This window comes from Falco rusticolus, chromosome 3 (assembly GCF_015220075.1).
Source record: "Falco rusticolus isolate bFalRus1 chromosome 3, bFalRus1.pri, whole genome shotgun sequence".
Lineage (NCBI taxonomy): Eukaryota > Metazoa > Chordata > Aves > Falconiformes > Falconidae > Falco > Falco rusticolus.
Genome location: NC_051189.1, coordinates 30,162,585 through 30,186,650, shown reverse-complemented (window position 1 = coordinate 30,186,650; position 24,066 = coordinate 30,162,585). Strand labels below are relative to the sequence as shown.

Here is a 24,066-nt window from a genome sequence, read left to right as displayed (position 1 = left end):
CTCTAACACACAAAAGCAGCAAGCACCAGCATGCCTGCTCAGGGAGCGCAGGGCAGAGGATGAATGGCAGAAGAGGGAGTGGTCCATACCCAGCCACAGGGACTGCTGCTGGTCTCATCCCCTCTGTCTCAGGTAGCAAAACTGGAAACAGGCCTGTGGATGTTTCCTCGGTGGAACAGGTCTCATACCACCCTGTGTCTCTGCCAATACCCAGTAGTGATGTGTCTTGTGCACCCAAAAGGTCTTGAACTGTGATTAGATGCAAGTCAGTTAAAATGACTTGGCCCAGGGACCACGAAGTGTCAGCTGCTCTCAGATGTGACCATTGCAGACAGTACATGTGTTGTCACAGGAGCTCAATGACAGGACTTCAGAAGCCAAGCTGCCACCCTTGTGCTTTAATTACTCAGTAATGCTCCCAGCTGTAAGTTCCTAAAAAAAGAAAACATAGGAAAATGTAGAGATCTCAGTAGAACATGATAAGGTTCTGGAATAAGTTGTTCTCTCCTACTGTTGCCTCTTTGTTGAAATGCCTGAGGGCTCTCTCACCTTGCTATATCTGCTGTCACTTCTTTCTAGACTTGTCAGGGACAAGTCCTAGTGATGCAGTTTCCCATTAATTCACCTTCCCTCGCTTGGAGTGCTAGTCTGTTTTGCAGGGGTCCAAGCAAAAAGATAAACAAGAGCAGTGTTCACAACAAATACACCTGCCTTCAGGCACAGCAGACAACATTTAGCTCTATTTTGGCTCTGGTAAAAAATAAATTCACTTAGTGGATTCCATTGAAATCCTTGTTATATTTGCAGTTGACTTCACCTGCACACCAAAAATGAGTTTGCACACCCCCAGCTTCCTCTCTTTCTCATCTCCCTCCCAATAACTTCACAAGAATTTTAAATAAGAAAAGGTTGGCAACTGGTTAAAAGAACACAGAGACCTTGTCCTTGCTAGCCAGAGAAAAAGTGCTGGTTCCGGTCTGTCAAGAACTTGTGGCTTTTCAGTTTGCATGTTTCTTGCTAACATTGTTTATCCAGGTAGCACAGATGGGGCGTATCACTTGGCAGGCTTACCCCTAAGCTTTTTACAACACAGATGATAGCAGGTGCAAGATAAGGGATACATACAAAAACAAGAGTTCATTACAAATACATTTGCATCCAAAGCAGCAGCAGCAGCAGGACTTGGCTTTATTTTATCTTAAAAGCATACGCTTTGTGAATTCCATTCAAATACTTGCTGTATTTGCATCTGATATTATATGTGTGTCACCCCAGGCAACAACATGGAACCGAACTGTGTTTGCGTGGGCCTGTGCTTCTGTGCAAGAGTAGCCAGGTAAGTCATCTCTTCTCATGACAGTATGGAGGTTTTAGGATGGCTCTTGAAAAACTAGAGACAAAATTCTGAAGGGAGTGCATTGTCCCCACAGAGAGCAGGATTTTCAAAGGAAATTGTTAGATTAATAGCAAAGGCTTCTTAATTCTGAAGGTCTTTTTTTGATCTCAGAGTGGAAGCCGGGCACTTAGGAAGTGCTAAGCCCTTGAAAATGTGGCCCCAAGTTCTGCTTCTGCCTGTTTGTATGTTCAAATAATGTGGCACAGCTGTGGAGATGTTCCTGGTCAGAAAGGGTCAGTAACTCACAACCAGAGAGATCAAGGTTAATAAGCATGATGCGAGTGCTGAAGCTATGTCCATATTCTGAAGACATGTCCTTATTCTACTCTCTAGAAGTTCTATTTTAATCCAGTGGCTAAAAAGAGATAAGAGACTATCCTAACAAAAGATAGGTATCAAAAGGTGTCACGCGACAAAAGCTGCATGACCTGAATACCACTATTTCACTCACAATTCTGCAGTCTGAATCAGGAGTAACTGAAAGTTGGTAGTATCTGGCCGTTCCTTGACGGTGTACATAAAGTGTGTTGTTGATAGATCCATCCATTTCATGGGAATAAAACTGAATCTTAGGTAAAACCACAGGAGGATTGAGAATATCAGATGAGCAGCAATACCTACTGAGTGCAGTGGAGTATGCTCACAGCTGGCAGAGGAGGCGGTGGATAAGGAAAAAATGCTGTTTCCTTTCACTCTGAAGGACAGTTACTCCAACTCAGTCCAGCACCACACAGCCAAGGAAGCATGCAGTGGTCCTCACCCTCCATAAATCACTGAGACCTTTATTTCCCACTGCTGTTAGCATAGCTCCTTCTACAAACTTTATATGTGTTTGGAACTGGGGAGTGAAAGAGCACAACAGTAACAAGAAATAAATGAAAGTTTACCAGCAATTTATTTACAGACAAACCTACAAAAAATAAACACATGCAGCAGCAACAGATACAAAACCCCTCCACTGCAACATCCTTTGGGAACTTTCTGTCTACCTTGTAATTAAAGACTTGGGTGTTTAAACCATGGAAAATGGAAAACCTATGTTTTAAAGTGGCCCAGTGCTTGTTCCCACATGCATTAATGTATTATTCTGTGGCCAGGACTGAAACGACTGCAGTTAAACATGTTTTCTTAGTCTACTCCTTTAAACAAAGATTTTTAGTTGAATATTTTTAGGAGTCCAGGTAAAAATAGCTGCATGTGCCTGTTGATTGAGGCATGGAACTGGACAGGAAACACTATTGTTACAACACACTGATTTTTCCTTAACTCTGATACTGGAATGAATCCAGGATTATTCAGAAGAGGAAAATCAGAGACTGGGAGAATACATCCTTGCCCATGTGAGCATAGAGAACAGACCTGTCAGATCACTGTTCTGATTTCTGCTGTTGTCACTACAGATGACGGATCATGGGTGCCAGCCTCCCATAGCCCAGTGAAGACCTCAGCCTCTGGTCACTAGATATTCTGAGGCAGGTCTCTCTCTGTCCCCCATTCTCCTCTCCATGAAGACTTTTTTGGTATAGGCACGTGAATATATGTAGACCTCCTAAAGGTCAGCCTCTGTTTGGCCATCATGGAACAGCTGAGGGCTCCTTTTTCTCATTATACGTTGACAAATAATATCCGGCTGTTCTTTTATCAAGGGTTGGCTGTAACTGATCAGTATTTCCTGACACAAAACTTGTCTTTATTCAGAAATTCCAGGTTAGAGAAATAACTGAATTACTTCTATCTAAACCAGCCGTTGCTGCCACTAGCATTGCTGTCCAAGGATTTCAAAGTTTTATCTGATGAGTCAGCAGGACAAAATACTTCACTAAGAAGTACTCATAAGAGAGACAGACAATCATCTTTCAGCTTCTGAGAGAAATATTGGAAAAGGTGATGAAATGTGCTCTTTAACACAACAAAATCATGAAAAAAAATTTTTAGACACTCCTTACTATGCTTAACTTTTCATATGCAGTGTTAAAAACTCACTAAAACATTAAGCCAAATCATGACTCCCACTGCGCCGGCAGCACAAAAGGCCAATTTACTAGAATCTATACAGATTTAAAGAATTTTTTCAATAACTATACACAACACATGAAACATTTGTTTAAAGAAAAAAAACCCTGTAATTTAACGAACCAGTAAAGGTACAGAACAATAGGAAACAAATGTCAGCACACTGAGAAAGAGGTCAGGATTATTGTTTCTTACATGACACCTGGTTTATTCTTTTGTACTAAGTGTTTAAATCAGTTTAGCACCATTTTGGTTCATTCAGAGATTAACAAAAGTTAATATTTTATAAGATTTATTTATAATACCCTTGAGGTTTAGAGTGTGTTTATGTAACCCTTCTGCCAGGAACTGGCAGCAGCTGAAAGAGCTGGATTGGTTTATCTAGGGGTTCTCTCTGAAAACTTAAACAACAGCAGTTTCAGCCTCCACCCAAAGCTAAATGACCTCCTTTGGGTGCCCTGACAAACAATAAATCCTGCTCAGGGCATAGCAAGAGTTTAGAACAAGATCCGGAGTTTCAAGACAAAAAGAACTTTAGAGACGAGGAAAAGGGAAGAAGAAAGGCTCAGGGTAAACCCATAAAAGCCACTAATCAATAAAATAAATAATGCTTAAGCAAGATCCCTAACCTCCCTCTCCTTGTCGTCTCTGTGGCACAAAATAAAGGCTTGCTCTCATTTCCAGACAGATGCCTTGTCACTTGAACATCGCTGCCCACTCAAAACTCTCCCCATATTTACTGTGTGGCTTCACTTTACAGCTAAGCTTATCAACATATGCATAGGAAATCCTACCCTCTCTCCAGCCCCCAGCCCCTTGCCCTGCTAACACCCTGTGCTGGTGCTGGTGCTCCGCTGACCATGCAGGGAGCTGATTCAAGGCACCAAACTGGTGGCAAATGAACTCAGCAAAACCAAAAGCAAGCAGTGGATAGTTTTCTGCTGGTTTAACTCCCTGAATCGACTTACTGTACTATAAAATGGAGATCAAAGCTAGCACCAGGGAAGAGGATGGCAAGGCTGGGGATAGAAAGAAAAACCAGACTGCTGTTGCTTCTATTAGTTACTAATAGGTTGGGCTGGTGCAGCGTTAAGATGAAGCTGCTCTCAAGCGTGGTGGCACTTTTATGTATTTGCTGGCTTTTCCCATACAGGCTAAACTTGGAGGGAGAGTGGCTACTCTGGCCATGACTACAGGAATAACAGGGCCCTTCTGTCTCTAAATAACCCTGTACAGTATCAGAAGACCCTTCACCCAGCCAAGCGGAGAAGTAGGGCCTCTGCTGCAAAACTGGAACACCCCATTTTACGGAGGACTAACCCTGTGGTCTGCCTCGCTGGCCAGGCAGCACTGCCCTGCTCCCCCCCCGTCCCTCACAGAGCGAACAGGCCCTGAGGCTTCTTCCCAGTCCCACGGCCACTCCCGTACGTCCCCTGTGCCATAGCTAGATTTTGACAATTCAGCTTCCTCAGGTTTTTGGGGCACCCGGTGAAGATACCTAAGCGCCTGGTTTCCCCGGGAGCGGCGGAATTCACCTCGCACGGCCGCCACCAGCGCCCGCCTCGGGAAGCGGGGCAAGCTGAGGCACGGCCGGCCGGGCGCGCGCCATTTGCAGGACAACAAAAGGCCGTAGCGCTCCCACAACCCCCGGGCCGGCACCGCGCATCCTCGGGTGCCACCTACCGGTACCGTCTCCGTTAGACGCTGACCCGGCGCTGGCCCGGCGGCGCTGGGTAACGGCGGCCGGGGCGGGCAGCATGGCGGCCGCCATGGCGCGGGCCGGGCTGAGGCGCGGGCCTTGCTACCGCCTGGCAGGGGCGGCGGGCGGGCGGCCGGGGCTCGGCGGCGGGCGGGCGGCGGCGCGCTGGAGCCGCTCGGCGCCCGGAGGAGAGGTGCAGTACTGCGCCGAGCTGGTGCGGTGAGTGCCCCGCCGCGGAGGCCTGCGGACGCGTGGGTGCCGCTCCCCGCGGAGGAGGGCGGCCAGCCCGGCAGAGGGAGGCCTGCGGGCGCTTCCCTCCTGGCCGAGCAGCTGCGGAGTTTCCCGGGAAAGGCGGCCGGGTTTCCCCCCGCGGCAGCCGGGGGCCCGGGCCGGCGGGTGGGGTGCGCCTCGCCGCCTCGGGGCGGGGGGCAGCGCAAAACGGGCAGATACTGCAGCCGCGTAGAGCCGTTGGGGTTGGGAAGGACCTTTAGAGTGGCCGAGCCCGGCCGTTAGCGCAGCACTGCCGAGCCCACCGCGAAACGCCACATCTGCCGGTCTTGTAAACACCTCTAGGCATGGTGGCTCCACCACCGCCCGGGGCAGCCTGTGCCCGGGCTGGACAGCCCTTTCCGTGGAGACATCTTTCGCCGATGCCCAGGCTAAACCTCCCCTGGCACAACTCGAGGCCATCACCTCTCGCCCCATACGGTGTAGCCCGATGGCAGTCTCCGCCCTCCCCCCCGCTTCTTTCGTAGCAGTTTCTCTGAAATATCGAACGTTTCCATTTCATCATTTCGCCTTTTTGGAGAGAAGGATCACCGAAGTGGGCGTTTCAAAATAACGGATGTTTTCAGGTCTACTTGTCTGCCGGGAGATGGCCGAGCTTCTGAAGTACTCCCTGGAAAAATGAGCAAAAGCAGAGGGAATGTGGCAGCTGGACAGAGGGCTCACCGAGCTTCACTGACCTGAACCCAGAGGGCGAGGAAGTCCCAAAACCACCCGGTTTTGGTCAAATCCAGAATGCCACAAGAGGAGCTGGAGCGCAGCTCAGAGGCTCCCAGGCCAGGTGGCATTTCTTGCTTGGCTTCTGGACTGTAGTCGATGTGCAGGGCCCCTTAGCTGCCTTCCAGTCCACGGGAGTTCAGAGTTACAGAGTAAAAAAAAAAAAAAAAAAAGTCTCCTTGTAGAGACTTAAGTAACTTTTCTTTGGATACAGCTGTCCTAGACAGATGGTTGACAAAAGCAGGGAGAGTACTTCCAAGCATGTATAGAAAGAGTGGAACGGGATCATCTCCAAACTGATGCTTGTAAAAGATACAAAGGTGTGCATGGTCAGCAGTAACATTTCAAGTAGGAAAACTAATGGAAAAAAAATAGTATTTTTTTTGCTACACTTAATTTTTAAGCTTAGAATAATTGAGGAAAAAAACATTGCAATATGCCACCACCATTACTAGATGGAAGAGAAACTTCTCTTGTTGTGCTGACCTGTACTTTGTGTAACATAGAGGTGGTTCTGTGTTGCATAAACAACTCAGGCAAACTGCGAAACTGGAACTAGGAAAATGTGGCTGTGAACCTTGGAGCTCTGCCCAGGGTGGGCAGTACTAGGTATTACTAGTCACCCTTGAAAAAAATACTAGGTTTTGAGCTGATAATACTTTTCAGAGTGTCTTAATTGAGGGAGGTTTTGTGCACCTGTTCTTTAATATGAAGGTGACCTTCAAAGCCTTCTGAAATTCATAAATTTTTTTTTTTTTTTTTGGTTGGTGCTTTTAAATTTGCATCAAGCCCTGAAACAAGTTTCACAACTGTTGCGAAAACTCTTAAGGATTTGCTAGTTATCAGCTGCTGTGTATTGTAGGGGTAAGATCCTCTGTTAGTCTCACTTCCTGATTGTTTGATGCTTGAAGTAGCAACCCTGATAACCCTTGGTTTTAGTTTGGGTTTGCTATTTTAAGCTCACATTCAAAAGAAACATGAGCACATGTAAGAACAGCAGACTTCATGAAAATGAGAAAATATGTTTTCCTTGACACCTGCTTCTCCACTTTTGAGGTGAAACTTGGGGTTATTGGTCTTGTTCTAATGAAGGATCAGGTTATAGTCTTATCAGAAAGTACACAAAAACGTTATTTCAAAACAAGCAATTTAGCTTTTCAGAGGTGACCAAGTGTTTTTATTAGCTGCCATTATGTATGATTTTGCAATTTACAATTCTGTGCACTGATTGTTTTTAATTTAATGGCACACCCAAGTGGCCAAACAAAGGCATATCACTCTAGATCGGCCACAAGTTACCTGCAGCGAAACTGCCGAGACCCAGAGTTTTTATGCTTTGAATATAGTTGCCAATAAACAAAAACTTACTGGTTAAGCAAGTGCTCTTTTGCCAAGCTCCAAATCACAGTCTTTTAAAGAAATGTGGTTTCATGTTTGGAACAGAAGTCTGGAAGTTGGACAATCTGGATTCTGTTTGCAGTTCTGCCACAGCCTAGTTCCATGCTTTTAGCCAAATATCTTGAGATACGGATTTGAGAGATGCGCTGAGAGTTCAGACAGCATCCTCTCTGTCTTGGAGTTTGTCTTATTTTAAAATAAGCTTAAAAGCTGCTGATTTTGCATAGCCAGAGTTTTGAACTATAACTTCTTGCTACTATTTTTGGAGCTCAGTGCTAAGCAATAGCACACCCGGTTTATATAGAGCTGTAAATAATAAATGTATTTTTTCATTCTTTTATAGGAAGCGTGACTATGAAGGGTTTCTGTGTTCTCTGCTGTTGCCTGCAGAATCTCGAACCTCTGCTTTTGCTTTGAGAGCTTTCAATGTGGAACTGGCTCAGGCAGGTATTAAAATATGTTTGTGAACTCTGGAAATGTAAAATAACACTAAATTACAAAGATTACAAATTCTAAATTACACTAGTAGGGGGTGTTTTGCCAAGATTAACTTTCTGTACTATAATGTAGTGTACTATAATATAAATAGTGCAATACAAACCTCTGATTTTGAATGGCCCTTGGAAAGTAGCCAGCCTCCCCCAATTTATTTTGTTTATGTGTATAGTTTTTCTGACTTTCCTCTTTGTCATGCATTTTAAAAATAAATTATAACAAACAGGCTGTGGTCTTTGATACTGCTGTGTGACTGCATCTATGTCTGGCTTCAAATGCAGGGACTGAATGGGTTGCCAAGCCATATCTGTAGAAGGTTTGTCGAAAACTTGGATGATATAATCAGTCCCAGGTCTTTGTTGGCAGAAGCTAGGTGATGGAAACGCTGCTGGGAGGGAAGCTAATTAGACAGTTGTGGAAGTGGAGTGGCTGCAGTCTCCCCCCTTTGCTACATGGCCAGAAACTGCCAGTGCAACCAAGAAAGTTGGTAACACTTGCCAGAAAGGAACAATCCAGGAAATGTGCTGACCAAGTAAAACCCCTCATCAGCTTCTGTGAGCGGCGCTTCTGTCAATCTGTGACGCTTCCTCACTGCTTTTACCTCTTCTTATACTTCTGGGAAGAAAGCTAAGGTTAGGGTTGCCCAGGTTTTAACCTTCATGGGTGAAGATATTTTTTTTTAAACTCTCATAGTGCTCATATGCTTTATGAGCAATAAACATAAATTCAGAACTGAGCACTTCCCCTGCTGAGTTTGCCTGTGTCCTGTGTCTGTCTTTTCAGTGTAGACAGGCCAAATGCCTTAAAGGAACTGTGAATTTCACTCCAGATGTATCCTTTCCAGATTAAAGACTCCATAACTCAGAAGACTACAGGTTTCATGCGAATGCAGTTCTGGAGGGAGGCTGTGGAAGACATATACTGTGATAACCCACCACATCAGCCCGTTGCTACAGAACTGTGGAGGGTAAAATATACCTTTATTGTCCTAAAATTCACTTAACTAAAATATTACTGTGGGAAATAATGTCCTTGTTTTGTGTGTGCTGTGTTGCATAGTTAATAGCGTTATTTTATATAAAACAGGTAATGTAAACTGTGTTTGTGTGATGTTGTAAGTTACCTACAACCAAAGGGCAAAGTTGGAGAAGGAGGATAGTGGGCAGGACCTACCAGGAGGGTCAGACTTCTGCAAACAGTCTGCTTTTTTCTCTTCTGTTTAGGTGAAGGACTGAGTAAACTGTGGTAAGCTGTAAGTTGATAGCAAGTGAAGTGCATAAGTATACTATCTTGAGCCAGTGCTCATCCTGCCTGAATAGATTTAAGCTGTACAAAAAGACAGGAGGCTAAGCACAGGTGTTGAACTAGTAAATAGGGCATGAGGAAAAGTCCGAGACCTCTGTATGCAGTTACTGGGTTACAGGGAGAATCTTGATACAGTCTTCTCCTTGCATCAGGAGTTGCTTGATGACGTCTATTTAGGTATATTTTCCACAGATCCCGTTGTGTGCCATGAGTAACAGGGGATGTACTCAGTGAACTTAACAGTGCATTGAGTAACAGGGAATGTACTTGTGAACCTAACAGTTTATTTTTAACAAGATGCCCGAGTTCTACAGGCACTAGAACATCACACATAAAGTACACCTACAAATCTGTTCCTCTGCTGTTCATGGCCAAAGAAACAGAAGCTTTCTTCCAAAATTTTTTGTTTCTAGTTAGGACTGTCACTGGTATGTTCAAAGTATGGTTGAAAGTCTGAAGACAGTGTAAATGGATTTCCCCTTGATACTGATCTAGAACCATGGAATAATTTAGTTGGGAGGGATCTCTGGTTGTCATCTAGTCCAACTTGCCACTGAAAGAAGGTCTAACATCATAATTGGATCATGTTGTCAGGGTCACATTGAGCTGAATTTTTAATCAGGGATGGAAATTCCATTCATTGCTAACTTGTCATCTTAGGGCCGTGGGCCACAGCAAATCAGAACCTTCCAAAAGAGCAGCTACCATAAGGCCTTTATAAGATCAGAACTTAAACTAAATTTCTCTGAGCTCCTGGACATGAAAAGCTGCAGTCTGTCTAGATATCAATAGCTGAATTCAATTAACATGAATCCCATAGGTAGTTAGGTTTGTGGACCTTCTAAAAAACAGGCAGTGAAGTGTGGAGTCTTCACCTAAGTATTCATCTGCATTGTTCCTTTTAAAATCCCAGGAAGAGCAGGACACTCATTGTAATGCTGGGTTAGGCCAGTGCAGTTCCTGTGGGATTAAAGCATTTCACTTGTTGCCATTTTGGCTTCATATCTACTCCGCTGCACCTTTGACACCACAAAAATTAGTCCTTTCCAAATCCTCTATAAATGCTTTTTGGCAGTGCTGAAACTGTGGCCTCTCCTTGACTCTTCCTCCTTCAAATGTGAAATAAAGCATAAGTGAACATTTGTTCCTGTCTATCAACACTCATGTTTAGATTAAAGTTCAGATTTAAACAAGGTATACTTTGTTTAACTAAGAGAAAACATAGGTAAAGCCAAGAAGTAAAATAAAAGAAAAACAGCTGTTACAGTCACTTCTAGGAGGACCAGAGCTATTCACAGGTGTCTCCAGCTCAGATAAAGCGTGTGCTGTAGCCACAAAGAAATGTTCATACAGTTAGAATGAAGACTGGCAAATGTTGTGAGCCTCTATGGGATTATGGGAGTTGAAGATGCACCCAGGGTGGTACTTCAAGGTAGGCATTAAAATGCAGAACTGGTCATTTTGCATGTCAATCTGACTGTGCCTTTGCCCCTTATTTCCTTCTTTCTTTCTGTCTTGCATATTGACTTAGAATATGCTGATATTGTAAACTTGCCAGGAACAAGACCCTTTTCTCCCAAAATGCTTTTGTCTCCTGTCCAAGGAGGAACTTGCTTTAGTGTAGCTTAACTTATTTTTGTTTCCGAAAGATTCTCATTCAGTTGTCGGGTTGAGCAATTTAGGTACAAGTTAGTTTTGGATGTGATTGTATATATTCTTTAGACCACTTTTAATTTCGGGCTGCGTGTGTGTGTATCAATGTCCAACCAGTCTCCGAGCAGAGCCCCCTCCCAGCACCAACTTCCCCCCTAGTTTTATTGCTGAGCATGACATCCCATGATGTGGAGTAGCCCTGTGGTCAGCAGGGGTCAGCTGTCCCAGCTGTGTCCCCTCCCAACGCCTTGTGTGCCTCCAACCTACTTGCTGGCAGGGCAGTATGAGCAGAAGAAAAGGCCTTGATGCTGTGTAAGCCCTGCTCAGCAGTAACTAAAACATCAGTGTGTTATCAACACTGTTTTCAGCACAAATCCAGAACGTAGCCCCATACAAGCTGCTGTGAAGAATCTTCACTGTCCCAGTCAAAACCAGTACAACATTCAGATGTAAACCATTCAGATACTGAGATCAGTTGCAAACCTTTCCAATAGCTAAGGCTGCCAGTTATACTCCTTTCTCACAAATCAGAAAATTGATTTTGAAGTGGAAGCAAGAATTGGTCTGTCTCTGTGGGTAAGATTTCACCTCACGTGATTTCTGTAAAGGAAGACCAATAAAAGACAATCCAAACAGAACTGGTTGTGACGTAGGATTTGAAGAATAATTCTGAAAGTATTTCTAGGAGCTCTGATAGCTCGGAACACTGCCATGTGCTGGAGCGAACTAACAGTCTGACTTGACCTGGTGACCTTTGCACTCAAGATGTGATTTTATTTCTACATTTCAGCAAATAGCCCAAGAATGACTTGTTCGAAGAGCACAGCTTCACAAATGTTCAAGAATGTCATTGCAATTCTTAGAAGGGTTTGGAAAGACACCTGAACTCACAAGTATTGCAGAACTGTTAACAGAATTGCTGTCTCTTTTGTACAGCATATTTTACATATACTCTTTTCTTGCTGTTGAGTTTGTATGAGGACAGTTTTGTTTTTCTAGAATAAATACTAATTTATCATGCTAAGCATGTTTCCGAAGTTTTGTATATCCCAGAACACTCACATTTGGATTCCAAGAGTTTTATGCAGTAGTAAGATATAGAAATAGCTTTTAATAGTATTTCTAGAATTATTAATAGCTCAACTCTTAGTGACTTTCGTATAAACTTACACAGCAGCTGTGTGATAGTTGTTCTTACTTATCTGTCCATTTTGAACATACAAAAAGTGAGGCCTAATTCTCCGTTGATTTCTGTGGAAGAAGTCAGTTTTCAAAAGCTGAAAAATGAGGACCTGTGTGTTTGAATGAAGGTAGCTTAAAATGGGTGTAACGTACAAAGTGGATTATTTAGCATAACTCAGTCACAGGTCAAGTCTTAAAGCATCAAACTCTTTCAAGGATTTCATTTACAAAGTGATACTCAAGATGAATAAGTGAGAAGTAAACCTGACGTTAGTAGTTGTAGCTTTAAATTTGCCTTTTCACATACCAAGTACTACCTCAAGCAGATTTTGTTGAATCAACAAGAAGATCTAGTTTTGTCAGACCTTAGAAAAAATATTTATAAATACAATGGATATAAAGAAGAAGTTGAAAGTGAGCTATAAAGGCTAAGATTGTGAGAAATCTGTTCCATAGGTTTTGTTTATATGTGTGATTGTAGCCTTTCTGACAAAGTGGTCTGCAAAATTCAGCATGTGTAAGTAAGGGGATGGAAGGTAAGTTGATAGGAAGGGGTACAGGAAGGAAGTCAAATACAAAAGTCAAATACAAGTTAAGAACCAAAAGGGGAGTGCATGAACATGAGATGCTGTGGGATACGTTTTTGAACAAAACCATAATATTAATTACATTTCTTTGTTAGGATGCTGTCTTTACAGTACCTATTTGTATGTTGTACTGACATTTTCTGAACATTTATAGGGGAAGTCTTTTTATTGCTTGACTGTCCTCTTTGGAAAGCGAACATAGTAATCTGCGAATATTTTGTGGGAATATATGACTCCATGAAAGAATAAATTACTTTCAAAAATATTTTTAAATGAATGCTTTTAGTTAACTGTCTTGATGTCCCAGATCTCATTTTTTTGTGTGCAACAACTTGTCACAAATGCTAGTTAAATTTTTTTGTATTTGAAGACGATTCTCATTTTCCACTGACATGCCACTTTGATTTAACCCAGTGAATACAATCCTTGGGAGGAAAGGATTATCTAAAATATTTTTCAGCCTTCAGAATGCATACATTAACATGGATGTTTTATCTGATAATCTTCAGGCTGTCAAGAGGCATAAATTGACTAAAATGTGGTTTATGAAGATCATTGATGAAAGAGTAAGTATTTACCAATCAAAGTCTGATTCTGGTTTTAGTCATATTTGGGGGTTTTCCCCTTATTTTTAGGTGTTTGTGTGTAAAACAAAAGCTTAAGTAATTAATCTTTTCTGGGCAGTAGTATTTCTCCTTAAGGATGGTACTGCTACATTTCCTTTTAATTCCTTGATGCCCCTCTTCATAGGTTCTGAACTTTCTGTCTAAAATGGCTAATAGAATCCTTTGTTTATTTTTGCTTTAAAATAGATGTAGTTTTTGAGTCCACATCTTTCTTGTTCCCTGTTTTGACGACCCGTGTATCTGTGCTCATGTTTTCTGTTGCTGGTCTGTATTCCTGATTTGAAGTGGTTGCTCCTAGAGGTATTCCATTGGGAGTTACATTTAGATACTTTTCTGTGTGTAAGTGAGGGAAGTTCCATCATGTGGGGTTATGTAGAAAGGTCTCCATGTGCTAAGAATTCTGGAAAACTACATTTTAATAGAAATGGAAATGAAGATTGTGCAAGAAGGAAAGTCCGTACATGTTCTCTCTTTGTGCCATTCCAATCCTGCCCCAGGAGAAAGGCCAACTTGCATATTGCAAAAAGTTGCACAGATCTACATCATTGGCATCATCTTATTTCTCCACACCTCTTTTCTTACCATGTCAATTTTGCCCCTAAATGGCCTTTTCTTGTGATGAGTCATTGATATAAAATCTCAAAAATTAAATGACCTGTCTGAACCTTTCTTCCACATTTTTCTGCTTCTCCTTATCATGGATGTGGAGTTTTTTCTAAGCAGCACTGTAAAATGGAGTATTTAAATCACATGAATTTTAAAGTATCTATCCTTTTTCTGGGAAAAAACAAGAGGAAGAATTTCACTGATACAGTGATGCTGCTACCAACTGTGACACAAGGGCAAGACTGAATAGCTGAGGGCAGGAATTTCTTAAGTGACTTTAGCTGCTAAAGTTAGTGTCTCATGAAGTTATACCTTGAGAAAATTGGTCAGTTACTTGTGGGGTCTCATTGCTGTGAAAGACTGCAGAGTTTTTAAATTTTAAGACTGGTATGTTTTAACCACAAAAGCCACTAGGACAGGAAGAGCGATGGAGGATGTTATATTTTTGTGTGTATTTGCATATGACTTTGGAACTCGTGTGTATTTGGTGGATTGATTTTTGTGCATATTTCAACAAGTGTATACCTGTTTATCTAAGTTTCTCTGTGCTTAAGGATTAAAATTGGCAACCTCGTAGTGTAAGAATACCATATGCGTTTTGTTTAGGCTGTATCTTTTTTAATTAAGAATTCTGATTTTTTATTGTTGCAAAAAGTTACATTTGCTCCAGTAACCAGACTTGGCTGCAGTTGCATGTAGCTGTTTGGTTATGTTAGACTTGCTGTACGTTTTAGTGACCGAGTTTATACTGTCTCTTAATTTTGTCCTTTTTTCTTCTAATAGTGAATTAGGCTGACATGATTGTAGTAATAAACTTGTACAAATATCATTGTGTTTACATTTTACTGAAGTTCTGTGTTCATATTACAGGAGAAGAATTTGGATGATAGGGCGTACCGTAATATCCAGGAGCTTGAAGCATATGCTGAGAACACTCAAAGTGCCCTCTTGTACCTCACCTTGGAAATGCTGGGTAGGAGTTTTCCCCTGTTTAGATTTTCTTGATGACTCATTAGTGCAGACAGAATATTTACTGATGTTTCAAAAAGCCTACTCTTTTTTTCCACTGGAGTTTAATTTCAAGAGAAGCTGTCTTGGGTAATACTTCAGATACCTTTTGAATGCTCAGTGATAAATCTGGAATCTTACTGCACCTGTCCTAGAACTACATACTTTCCTTAGAAGCTGCTCAGTGAAAAGCTCACTGAAGTGTGGTTTCCTACTGCTCAGTTCTTTGTTGCTTTGTTTTGTCCCTTCTTGCTCCTGTTGCAGAGTGTGGTGAATTCAGCTAGCTCTTCTCCATATTTTCTGATTGTCCCACTTGACAGAACACAAAGTGCTGTAGTTATTCTGCAGATGTTGTTCTATATTGCAGTGATGTAGACTGCTTATCTTGGAAAAGCTGACTTCCCAACCTCTAAACTTCGCTTGGTGGTGGTGTAAATTTGGGTCTGAATCCTCTCCTCTTCGTAAAAGTGGGTTAATTATCAATAATTGAATAGCTAGAAAAAATGTGACAAAGATGATATGATCCTTGCAGTTAAGAGCTAGTCTGTGTCAGGTTTAACACAAGAGTCACAGATTGGGAAATAACTGTTCCATTTGCGGTGAAGAAAAGGTTAACTTTCTTTAAGGTGTCTTGTTGCATTATGGAAGTATGCCCTGTATGAGTTCAGGAGTAAAAGAAGGGTGAGAATTACTATTTTGTAGTATTTAGTATTGTAGTAGCAGTATTTTCTTCTTCCTTATCAGAGTAGTCTGATGGAAGGCTGATGCTGAGTTTAAAAATTTAAAAAGAAGAGAGAGAAGTAAAAAGAGAGATACAGAAAGTACATTATTCTTTGGAAGAAATGAGGAACCTATTTCTTAACATCTGATGTTCGCTTCCTCAGTGGGAAATCAGTGAAATGGTGCAAGTGTCTTTCTGAACTTCTCATTGAAGAAATGTAGGAGTATGAAAAATAACAACATTTTCCATTCTGAGAAATGTCCTCAATCCTGAACAAGTTCAGTCATTCTTGGGTCACTCCTAGTACAAGTCAGATGATCCTGTTCTTGAAAATCTGTTATGGGGGCTGCAGATTTTCTAGGTGCCCTATTGTCATGTTTAACCTCTCTTAAATACACTAGTGTAACAAAATATCTAAGCAAAAGTCTCCTTCACTGCATATTAAACAGTTAACTTCTGTGGTTTTTTTCACAGATGGGAGAAATTAATTGAACACAGACCTTTTCTTGGTGTTTCCCGTCAGCAGTCTTTTCTAGACTAGGTGGACCTGGTTTCATTACAGGTCATACTTGCTAAATTTCTTGTGGTTTTTAGCTTCTTTATTTCTGATCAATGTTCAGTTTGTGTGTCTCTCTTCCAGTAGCAGTGCTGCTTTATTCTTACTGATTTTTGGGTTTCTTCTTTTGTCAAGCTCACTTTGACTGGTAATCTTGTTGTGCAAAGTCCTGGTACTTCCTCCCAGCTTCTGTCATTTAAAAATACTAACAATGTGCTCTCTGATTCATTGCCAAAGTAGTGAGGAGTCTGGTACTACTCAATAATTTTGTTAAACCCTTTCAGAACCTCACTTTTGGGATATATTCCAAGGTTGAGCATGAGTCATTGCTAACTCTTAGACTTTGAGGTGTTGGTTTTTTTTTTGTCGTGGTTTTGTTTTTTTTTTTTTTTTTTTTAATTCCTAGTTATATGTAAAGCTTGAGCTGCCCAGTCAGTATCGATGTTATATCCATTGATTCTTCCAAGCCACGCTCTGCTTTCTGCTGCCATTGCCAAAATAAGTCCATGTAGTCTACTGATAGCCACTGTTTTGCAAAGGCTTCTGAGACCTGTGCAAGGCTCAGGCAGGCTTGGGCAGCAAAACTGGTACGCCCAGTGTCCTTTCTCAGGTGTCAGTAGGCTCATCGGTCTTCACAGAATGCTGCTTCTGTTAGAGCTGTTGTGAATTTTAATTTCAGTTTTCCTTTAAGTTTTCATTCTATCCTAGATCAGTCCTACGAAAACATTACGGCTTTATGATCAGTCTAAGCCAGCTCTGTATGTTCTTGCCATGAAGAGCAGTGGTGCTGCTCTGCCCCACTCGCCTCCCTCTTCTTTCCCTTCCCACAGTTATGTGACCATGCAGTAACTAAAGTTAGTTTTCCATTGCTTTGGTGATCTGATTCAGTTCACTATGGTACTACCGCATGGCCTGTGACAGCACAAGGGAGGTGGCAGAAGTACAGGTTCTGGGGGGAAGCATAGGACCATTCTCTTTGGCCTCAGTACACAGCTGAATCAGCTGCAGCTAATCATGAAACCATGCTGTAAGCATTAGTGCTTGTCAGGAATCTCACGGTTGTATGACTTTTCTAGCAGGAAAAAACAGTTCTTGGAATACTGTTATCCTGGGAGAGGACATGGCAATGAAAATGAGTTTGTGTACTGATGTATCTGAATAGGTACTGCTCTGCTAAGTGTTCACTTTGCCGAAACTGCAACAAGCTGAGAGGTATTTTGCTCTTCAGTGTGGAAATCGATGACCTTGCCTGCTGCTTTGCACCTCTGAGATGAGACCTCAAGGCAGTTTATGGATATAGACAGTTCTATCATGGACCGATGCACTTAGCTTTCCTTAAATATGACTGTGGTACGCGTCAGGGAAGACTGTACCCCCTCAAAAGGCCTGACAGTGTATTTCTAAACTTATTATTTCTGCAATTTTAGGTGTGAGGGATATCCATGCTGACCATGCAGCCAGTCACATTGGGAAAGCGCAAGGCATAGTTACCTGTTTAAGAGCAACTCCGTATCACAGTAGAAGACAAAAGGTCTTTCTTCCCATGGACATTTGTATGTTGGTAAGAGAAGCAAGTTGTCTGGAATTGAACAGTACAGTGTTTCTAACTGTGTCTCTCAGAATTTATTAGGCTAGAAACAGAACCCTTTTTTCTTTATTTTAACTCTTCGTGCTGTGGCCTAGTGATACGCCAGTCATGGTTTTGTGTCTTCTGGGAGGTGAAAGGAGTGACCTTTATGAAACTCTAGGGTTTCTGATTTTTTTTTTTTTAATTTTATTAAATGTAGTAGTATTTTAGCTTTCAGGAATTTTTCCATTAATGTGTAGGATTACACATATGGAATAGTGCCTGGGTTCTGGTTTTTGGGTTTGTTTTCTTTTTTCTTTTCCTCTCCCCGTAAAGGAAATGCTGTGAGAGGTTTTACTTCTGAACAAAGTTCTTGTGTTTCCCATTACTACATTTCATAAATGTGCTGGTGATTTTGGGTTTTTTGGGGTTGGTTTGGTTGGGTTTTTTTGTTACATGTTTGATAGCTATAAGCATACATTCTATACATTGCTGTAGGAGATAGTATAGTCCTCCAATTTAATTGTACATGTAATTTGCATTGGAATTTAGCAGACATTGCAATTTTGGGTAAAACGGGATTAAAGCTCAAATTTTTTGGTTAAAGATCTCTGGCTAGAACTGTAGGCATCTCAGCTGTTATTCCTTCATCTCCAGTCTTTATTTTTAAATATTAATGCTGTTCGTTTTATACTTACCCAAAATCTATGTAATATATTGTGGTGATACTTAAGGCAGTTGTGTTAGTATTTTTTGAATGTTGTTGTAATACAATTGGAAGTTTTGAGTTGAAGTTTAGTAGTTAGTTGCAAAAACCATAGACCTAATATAGGTCAAGGCTGTAAGAATGCAGAAAGGAGCTGCACCCTGCTTTCAGCCCTTCTGGGACTGGATGGTATAGGAGGCCTTCCAAGATTTTAGCTTTTCAAACACAGCATGAAAATTCACAGTCATTCCTTGCCACTGAAGGTGTTTTACAGTGAAACTGTAAAAACAGCTTGCATCCCTTCTGTGCAAACTGAGCATCTTGCAGGCATTTCAGCTGCTGGCAAGTATCACAGAGTGCTGCTGGAGTCTCTGCCTCCTGTGAAGCCTACCTGCCTACCTTTATACAGCTTCCACACGTTTGAGTGTTGTTGAGAAGAATGGGCAACTGGTGCAATTCTGAATATACCATATTCTGTCTTACATTGGTCACTATAGTCAAAGAATTAAGTTTGGGGTTGGGTTTTGGGGCAGTGGGGGTGGTTTTGCTTTTTCAGTTTGTTTTGGATTTTGGGAGTGGGGTGGTTTGAGTTTTTTTTGTGTTGTTTGTGTTTTTTTAGTTTTGCTGGGATTTTTGGTTTGGGTTTTTTTAAGAAAACTGAAAAAATATTGGTTCTTGGGTTATGGTTTTAAAAATGGGGCATCTAAACTGATCTAAATTCCCAAACCTTTAAAATCTGACTTGGTTATCTGACTGACCACAAAGTCTTTAGGGAAAGAATTCATGCAGAGAGTCTGTACCAACTGTCCTCTTTGTTCTCTTGATTTTTTTTCCAAGTGATCAACACAAAAAAAAAGGGGGGGGGGGGGGGAATTTAATAGGGAGGGGGCAGTGGGAAAACATTTAGGCTGTTTCAGTCTTATGTCATTAGTTTGGTGGCTGGGACAGGTTTCTGAGAAGCTAAAAGGGTAGCTTGATATTTATTGAGGTTTTTGGTTTTTTTTTTAATTTTCTTTCCTGTCTAGCATGGAGTTTCACAAGAGGATTTCATAAGAGGCAAGCAAGAGAAAAATGTGAGAGATGTAATTTATGACATTGCCAGCCAAGCCCATATTCATCTAGAACACGTGAGATTCCTTCCCTTTTATTTATTTAAATAAATGTAATTGATGCTAATCTTCACAAAGCATTGTGCGCAAGTGTTGTTAGAAGACTTACAGCTGCATACTTATTTTCAGGCATTTTACTGTTAATTACTTCCAGTGTTTAAATAAAAAAAAAAACCAAAACAACAACCCAGCCACACAAACCCTTTAAATATTACAACTACTTCTGTAGGAATATTATATTTACCTGTGTGTAGTTTACTCACAGCCGGGCCCAAGTGCATATAGATAAATACTGCCTAAATGCCTTACTACTGGCAGAGAAACTTCAAGCAGATTTTTATAAATGCAGCTATATGCCAGCATGGGATCAGCACCATAGAAAGCACTTCTGCATATGGTATTTCACAGTCAGGGGAATGGCTGCCAGGAAAGCAGAGCATGTTGCCTTTAACTGCTGGTTAGTGTATGTGGGAGGGGGGATTCATTCCTTAACATGACCGTACATGCTTAAAGCTATGTTGGGAAAGGTACTTACTGTTACATTTCTTTTCTGGCTCACAACCAAATGAATTAGGGAAAGACTTTATTTGCTTGGAACAGCGGATGATGAATCCTAGAGAACCTCAGAGTCCTCTTGTTTTTCTTCTATGCTCCTATTTTAGCTACACTCTGAATTGTTTGTTGGTACATAATACAAAAGCAAAAGAATGTTTCATCAGTAATGCTGTGTCTGCCTTTGTCTGGAAAACAAAACTTGCAAGCAGCACTGTAGAGTGTGTCTTAAGTCTACAAGTACATGTAAACATATACTTTGAACATTGCACCCAATACTTCCAGTCAAGGTAGTCTGAAAAGATACCACTTTGAAGTGAAGTGCCAGATTTATCTCTGCATTTACACCATTAATACAATCCTCAATTACAGTGTTACCTGTGATCACAGTACTTTATGCAGTAGCGATAGGAGAGCCCTTCATTTTTCTGAAGGTAAAATGAGGCATCCCTAGCTTGTTCAGTCAGTGGTTAGTTGATTAATATTTTGGGTTTTTTTTTTAATAATATGTAGCCTTGGGCTTTATTTTTAATACAGACTCTTTATAATTGGCATTTAATGCATTCCTGTTCATGTTGTTTCTTCACCTGATGTCTCCGTTTTTGTTGTCACATGCCCAAGAAAACTTTATTCCATTTAGAAGCAGAGAAGACAAAATGCAACATCAGAACTGCCCACTGTCTTTGTTCAAGCTGAAATATTTTGATTTTTCTTTTTTTATTCCCCACCCCTCAACCTATAATGCACAGTGTATAAAACCCACTGACTTTCATTGCAATTGTGGCTTACAAAAATGCCAAGTGTCTGGCCTGAAATGCCTCACATCAGGGATGGGAGGCATGGAAAACAAGCAACATGTATTTATTGTCCAGATGTTTAGAATTTAGTTCTTGGTATTGCATGCAAATTTTGGGACAGAAATGGAGAGAATTCACTTCTGCAGAGCCTTTCAGATAATTTGGTAATTCTTAGTGCAATGGTCCCCTGGCTCCCAACATGCCAACCAGCTTCTGAAGAGAACAGGCAGATCCTTACTCCTGCTTTCTTCCCACTCCATTCCTAGAGCAGAGCCCATGTTATGCACTGGGAGGGTCCTATGGGAAATACGCAATGTGATCGTGTAGTTGGAGACTATATAGAAAGTAGAAACACAGGGAAAACAGATTAGGGCAGCATTAACATTTTATTCAATTGAATGTTGATGTTGGGGTGTGTCCCTCCTTTTTTTTTTTCTTTTTCCTAAATTGTGGGTTATATCTTCTTAATTAAAATAAAAAATTCTCTCTGAATACCTGCTTCCAGCCTCCATCATCATCAGCGAAGAATAATTGACAGTGCAGTATCTCTAAAGTGTTCAGACCACTTGAACTGGCAACAGCTGGCAGTAATAACAGGGTATTAGCCTCCTTGATAATCAGATGGTCTTTGTTAATGCAAGGATGAAGATACTTTCTCCCCTAATGGATAAACCAGTCTTGCTGGCAACATTTGCGGGTGTTTCAAGACATTTAGGTGAATGTAATGGGCTGGTGCCTTTAAATGCATCTGTTCTCTGGTATAAAATCACCATCTTGTTTTGCCTGAGGGTCTTTCCAGCCACTTCACCCTCTGTCTTAGTTGGAATTACAGGGTCGGGTAAAGTTTAAACCTGCAGAGTGGTTTCAACAATCTCAGCGTTTGTTACATAAACCACATATTTTGGAGGATGAGGGTAACAGTTACCACCCTCATTTCACAGTCAGAAGAAACATAATTCTGAAGTGCTAAATTAAGTCTCAGCGATGCTATATGAAGCGTATTGTAGCGATGTGGCACTTGATCTTGGGGAAAAAAGTTTCTGTAGTGTGGTCAGCTCTTCCTGATACTGCGACTGATGACCAGCAGAGGGCAAAATAAGGTAATGAAGATTGCAGTTTTCTTTAGGAATTGTGTATTTTCTTAGAATAAAAGCATATAATAAAAGTTCTCTGTCATTCCCACCGTGATCCCTTTGAAAGCCTGCCAATACATTTACATATGTGTACCCCTATTAAACACCCCTTCCCCTGTTCTTCTTATTTAAGAGTCTCCTTTTGGCTTTTTGCATTTATCTCAATTATGCTAGATCATTATGGACTCAGTTTACCAAGGAAGATAGCATGGTTTTCGAATGACAAGCAACCCATTCTGGGTTAAGCAGGTCAAGCAAGATTTTATTCTTTTCTCATCCCACAACTAATAAGGCAGAACATTAGATCAGGGAAGAGCATTTTGTGTTTTTTAGAGAGAGATGTATACACACACACACACACTTTATTATATCTCAAAGTTTTAAAATAATTTGCCTTCTGAAAAGATTCAGTATTTTTCCCTTTTAAACAGCCTAATTTTCTCAATTGTCTGGAAAGACCCATGGAAAATTAACAGAAATGTGTATTCTCATCAGTATTAATGGTTTGTTTGTTTTAAACTGCAAGGAAAGGAAAACAGGGAGGGATTCTGTATTTATAAATAAGCATTACAGCAAGATTTGATTCAGCTCTGTTAGATATACCCGAGTTGTACATGGGTTTAAACTGTAGATTTGATTCAGCCATGTTTTAAGACTGTTTTTATGTAGATACTGAGGACCTCAGGCACTGCGATCCTTTCAAAGTCCCATAAATGTAAATGGAGCATAACTGGACTTCTGGGACTGATGGCAACACTGGACCAAAAATATGTACTCAGAAAAAGGCATTTCTGGTCTTCCATCATTTCTGTCTCTTGGGATGTAGAGAGTTATTTGGTGGGGGGCGGGGGGAAAGGGCTAGACCATATTTATTAAATCAGATGTAACTTGGAACTTTGTTGGAACAAGGGATGCTAATTTACATTGGCTTATTATATCTAAACCATAAGGCTGTCAAACTGTGCAAGAATTTTAGTAGGACTCTCCCATTATTATATACTTTCTGTGCAATTACTTTTGTATACAGTGAGGGATGGTGCTGGCATGCACGTAATGAAAAATTACAGTTTCAGGATGTCAGAATAAAAAGGGATGAAGCTTGTAATGCAGTCTGTTGCCTCTAACCATTATATATAGTACTTGATATTTAATCTGAAATGTTAAATTCTCCTAATAAGTATGTTTGGTTTTTATTGGTGTTTTTTTTTTCCCCTCCCACCTCACCCCATTTACTTCCAGGCTAGATCTTTCAGTAAGAAAGTTCCTGTGAAGGCATATCCTGCTTTTTTCTGTACGGTGGGTGTAATATCATACACTCTTTAAGTGGTGGACTCACTTCTGTGCTAATATGCTTGTGAAGACTAGAGTATCAGATGAAGCATGGTTAACTAACGCTTCAAGTGTCTATTTTGGGAGGATGTAATACTTAAAACTTGTGAAAATCATAATGTGTGCCTGACTCTGGAACCTCATATTTTTGATCAACACTTCTAATCCTTCTTTAACTACATTGTTTCACTCAATGGTATATTCACAGACCATTGTTCTGATGCAAGGGCCCAAAATCTTGTCACAAATTATTTTTGTAATTTGCTGTTTGGTCTAGTAAGAGATAATGCTTCTCTTCACAAAGCCTGCCTTTTTTATATCCTTTGAATGTGACAGTTACACTACCACTTAATAAAACAGGCTAATTGTGAAGCCTTTTGGCAGTTCCTCAATCAATTTCATCGGTTGCTTTTTAAACTTAATACCCAGTTATTTGTGTGCACCATATGGATTAAGCTTTTTTTCTTATTTTCTAGGTTGCTTTAGATGATTATTTATGTAATATGCGAAAAGTGGACTTCAATATATTTCATCCAAGCTTACAAAAGAGGAGTACATTATTACCATTGCATTTATATATTAGATCTTGGAAAAAAACATATTAAAGTTTGGTTTTTTTAATATGG

General features: G+C 40.9%; 1 protein-coding gene and 1 long non-coding RNA gene across 8 annotated transcripts in view; one reads left to right on the top strand and one right to left on the bottom strand.

The window, feature by feature from the left end:
• Positions 1–5,180, bottom strand: part of LOC119145516 — a 12,888-nt gene extending 7,708 nt beyond the window's left edge. Inside the window, exons 1-2 of one of the 2 annotated variants that reach the window (XR_005103434.1) lie at positions 5,093–5,180; positions 90–432 (exon numbers count right to left, since the gene is read on the bottom strand). This is a non-coding gene — a long non-coding RNA (uncharacterized LOC119145516). Of the gene's footprint in view, positions 1–89; positions 433–549; positions 1,090–5,092 lie in introns of those variants that run through there. The other variant, XR_005103433.1, reaches the window with a different exon arrangement.
• Positions 3,713–24,066, top strand: NDUFAF6 (NADH:ubiquinone oxidoreductase complex assembly factor 6). Of its 6 annotated transcripts, none has more exons than XM_037382060.1 (9): positions 3,713–5,142; positions 7,852–7,955; positions 8,787–8,970; positions 13,240–13,296; positions 14,833–14,935; positions 17,675–17,808; positions 19,546–19,647; positions 23,351–23,407; positions 23,917–24,066. In XM_037382060.1, exons 3-9 carry the CDS (start codon positions 8,833–8,835, stop codon positions 24,043–24,045), a joined length of 720 nt encoding a protein of 239 aa, XP_037237957.1. In that variant the 5' UTR covers positions 3,713–5,142; positions 7,852–7,955; positions 8,787–8,832; the 3' UTR covers positions 24,046–24,066. The 6 variants fall into 6 exon arrangements, with proteins under 6 accessions (XP_037237957.1, XP_037237956.1, XP_037237955.1 ...); XM_037382059.1 differs by having other exon boundaries at positions 3,714–5,142; positions 8,848–8,970; XM_037382058.1 differs by lacking the exon at positions 3,713–5,142 and adding an exon at positions 5,157–5,327 and having other exon boundaries at positions 8,848–8,970.

Bases quoted from the DNA above. Each gene is read 5' to 3' on its own strand.
- NDUFAF6 (XM_037382056.1), top strand. From the start codon at position 5,167: ATGGCGGCCGCCATGGCGCGGGCCGGGCTGAGGCGCGGGCCTTGCTAC. The intron at 17,809-19,545 runs GTAAGAGAAGCA...TTTCCTGTCTAG, and splicing joins CCATGGACATTTGTATGTTG to CATGGAGTTTCACAAGAGGA. The intron at 23,408-23,916 runs GTGGGTGTAATA...CTTATTTTCTAG, and splicing joins ATCCTGCTTTTTTCTGTACG to GTTGCTTTAGATGATTATTT.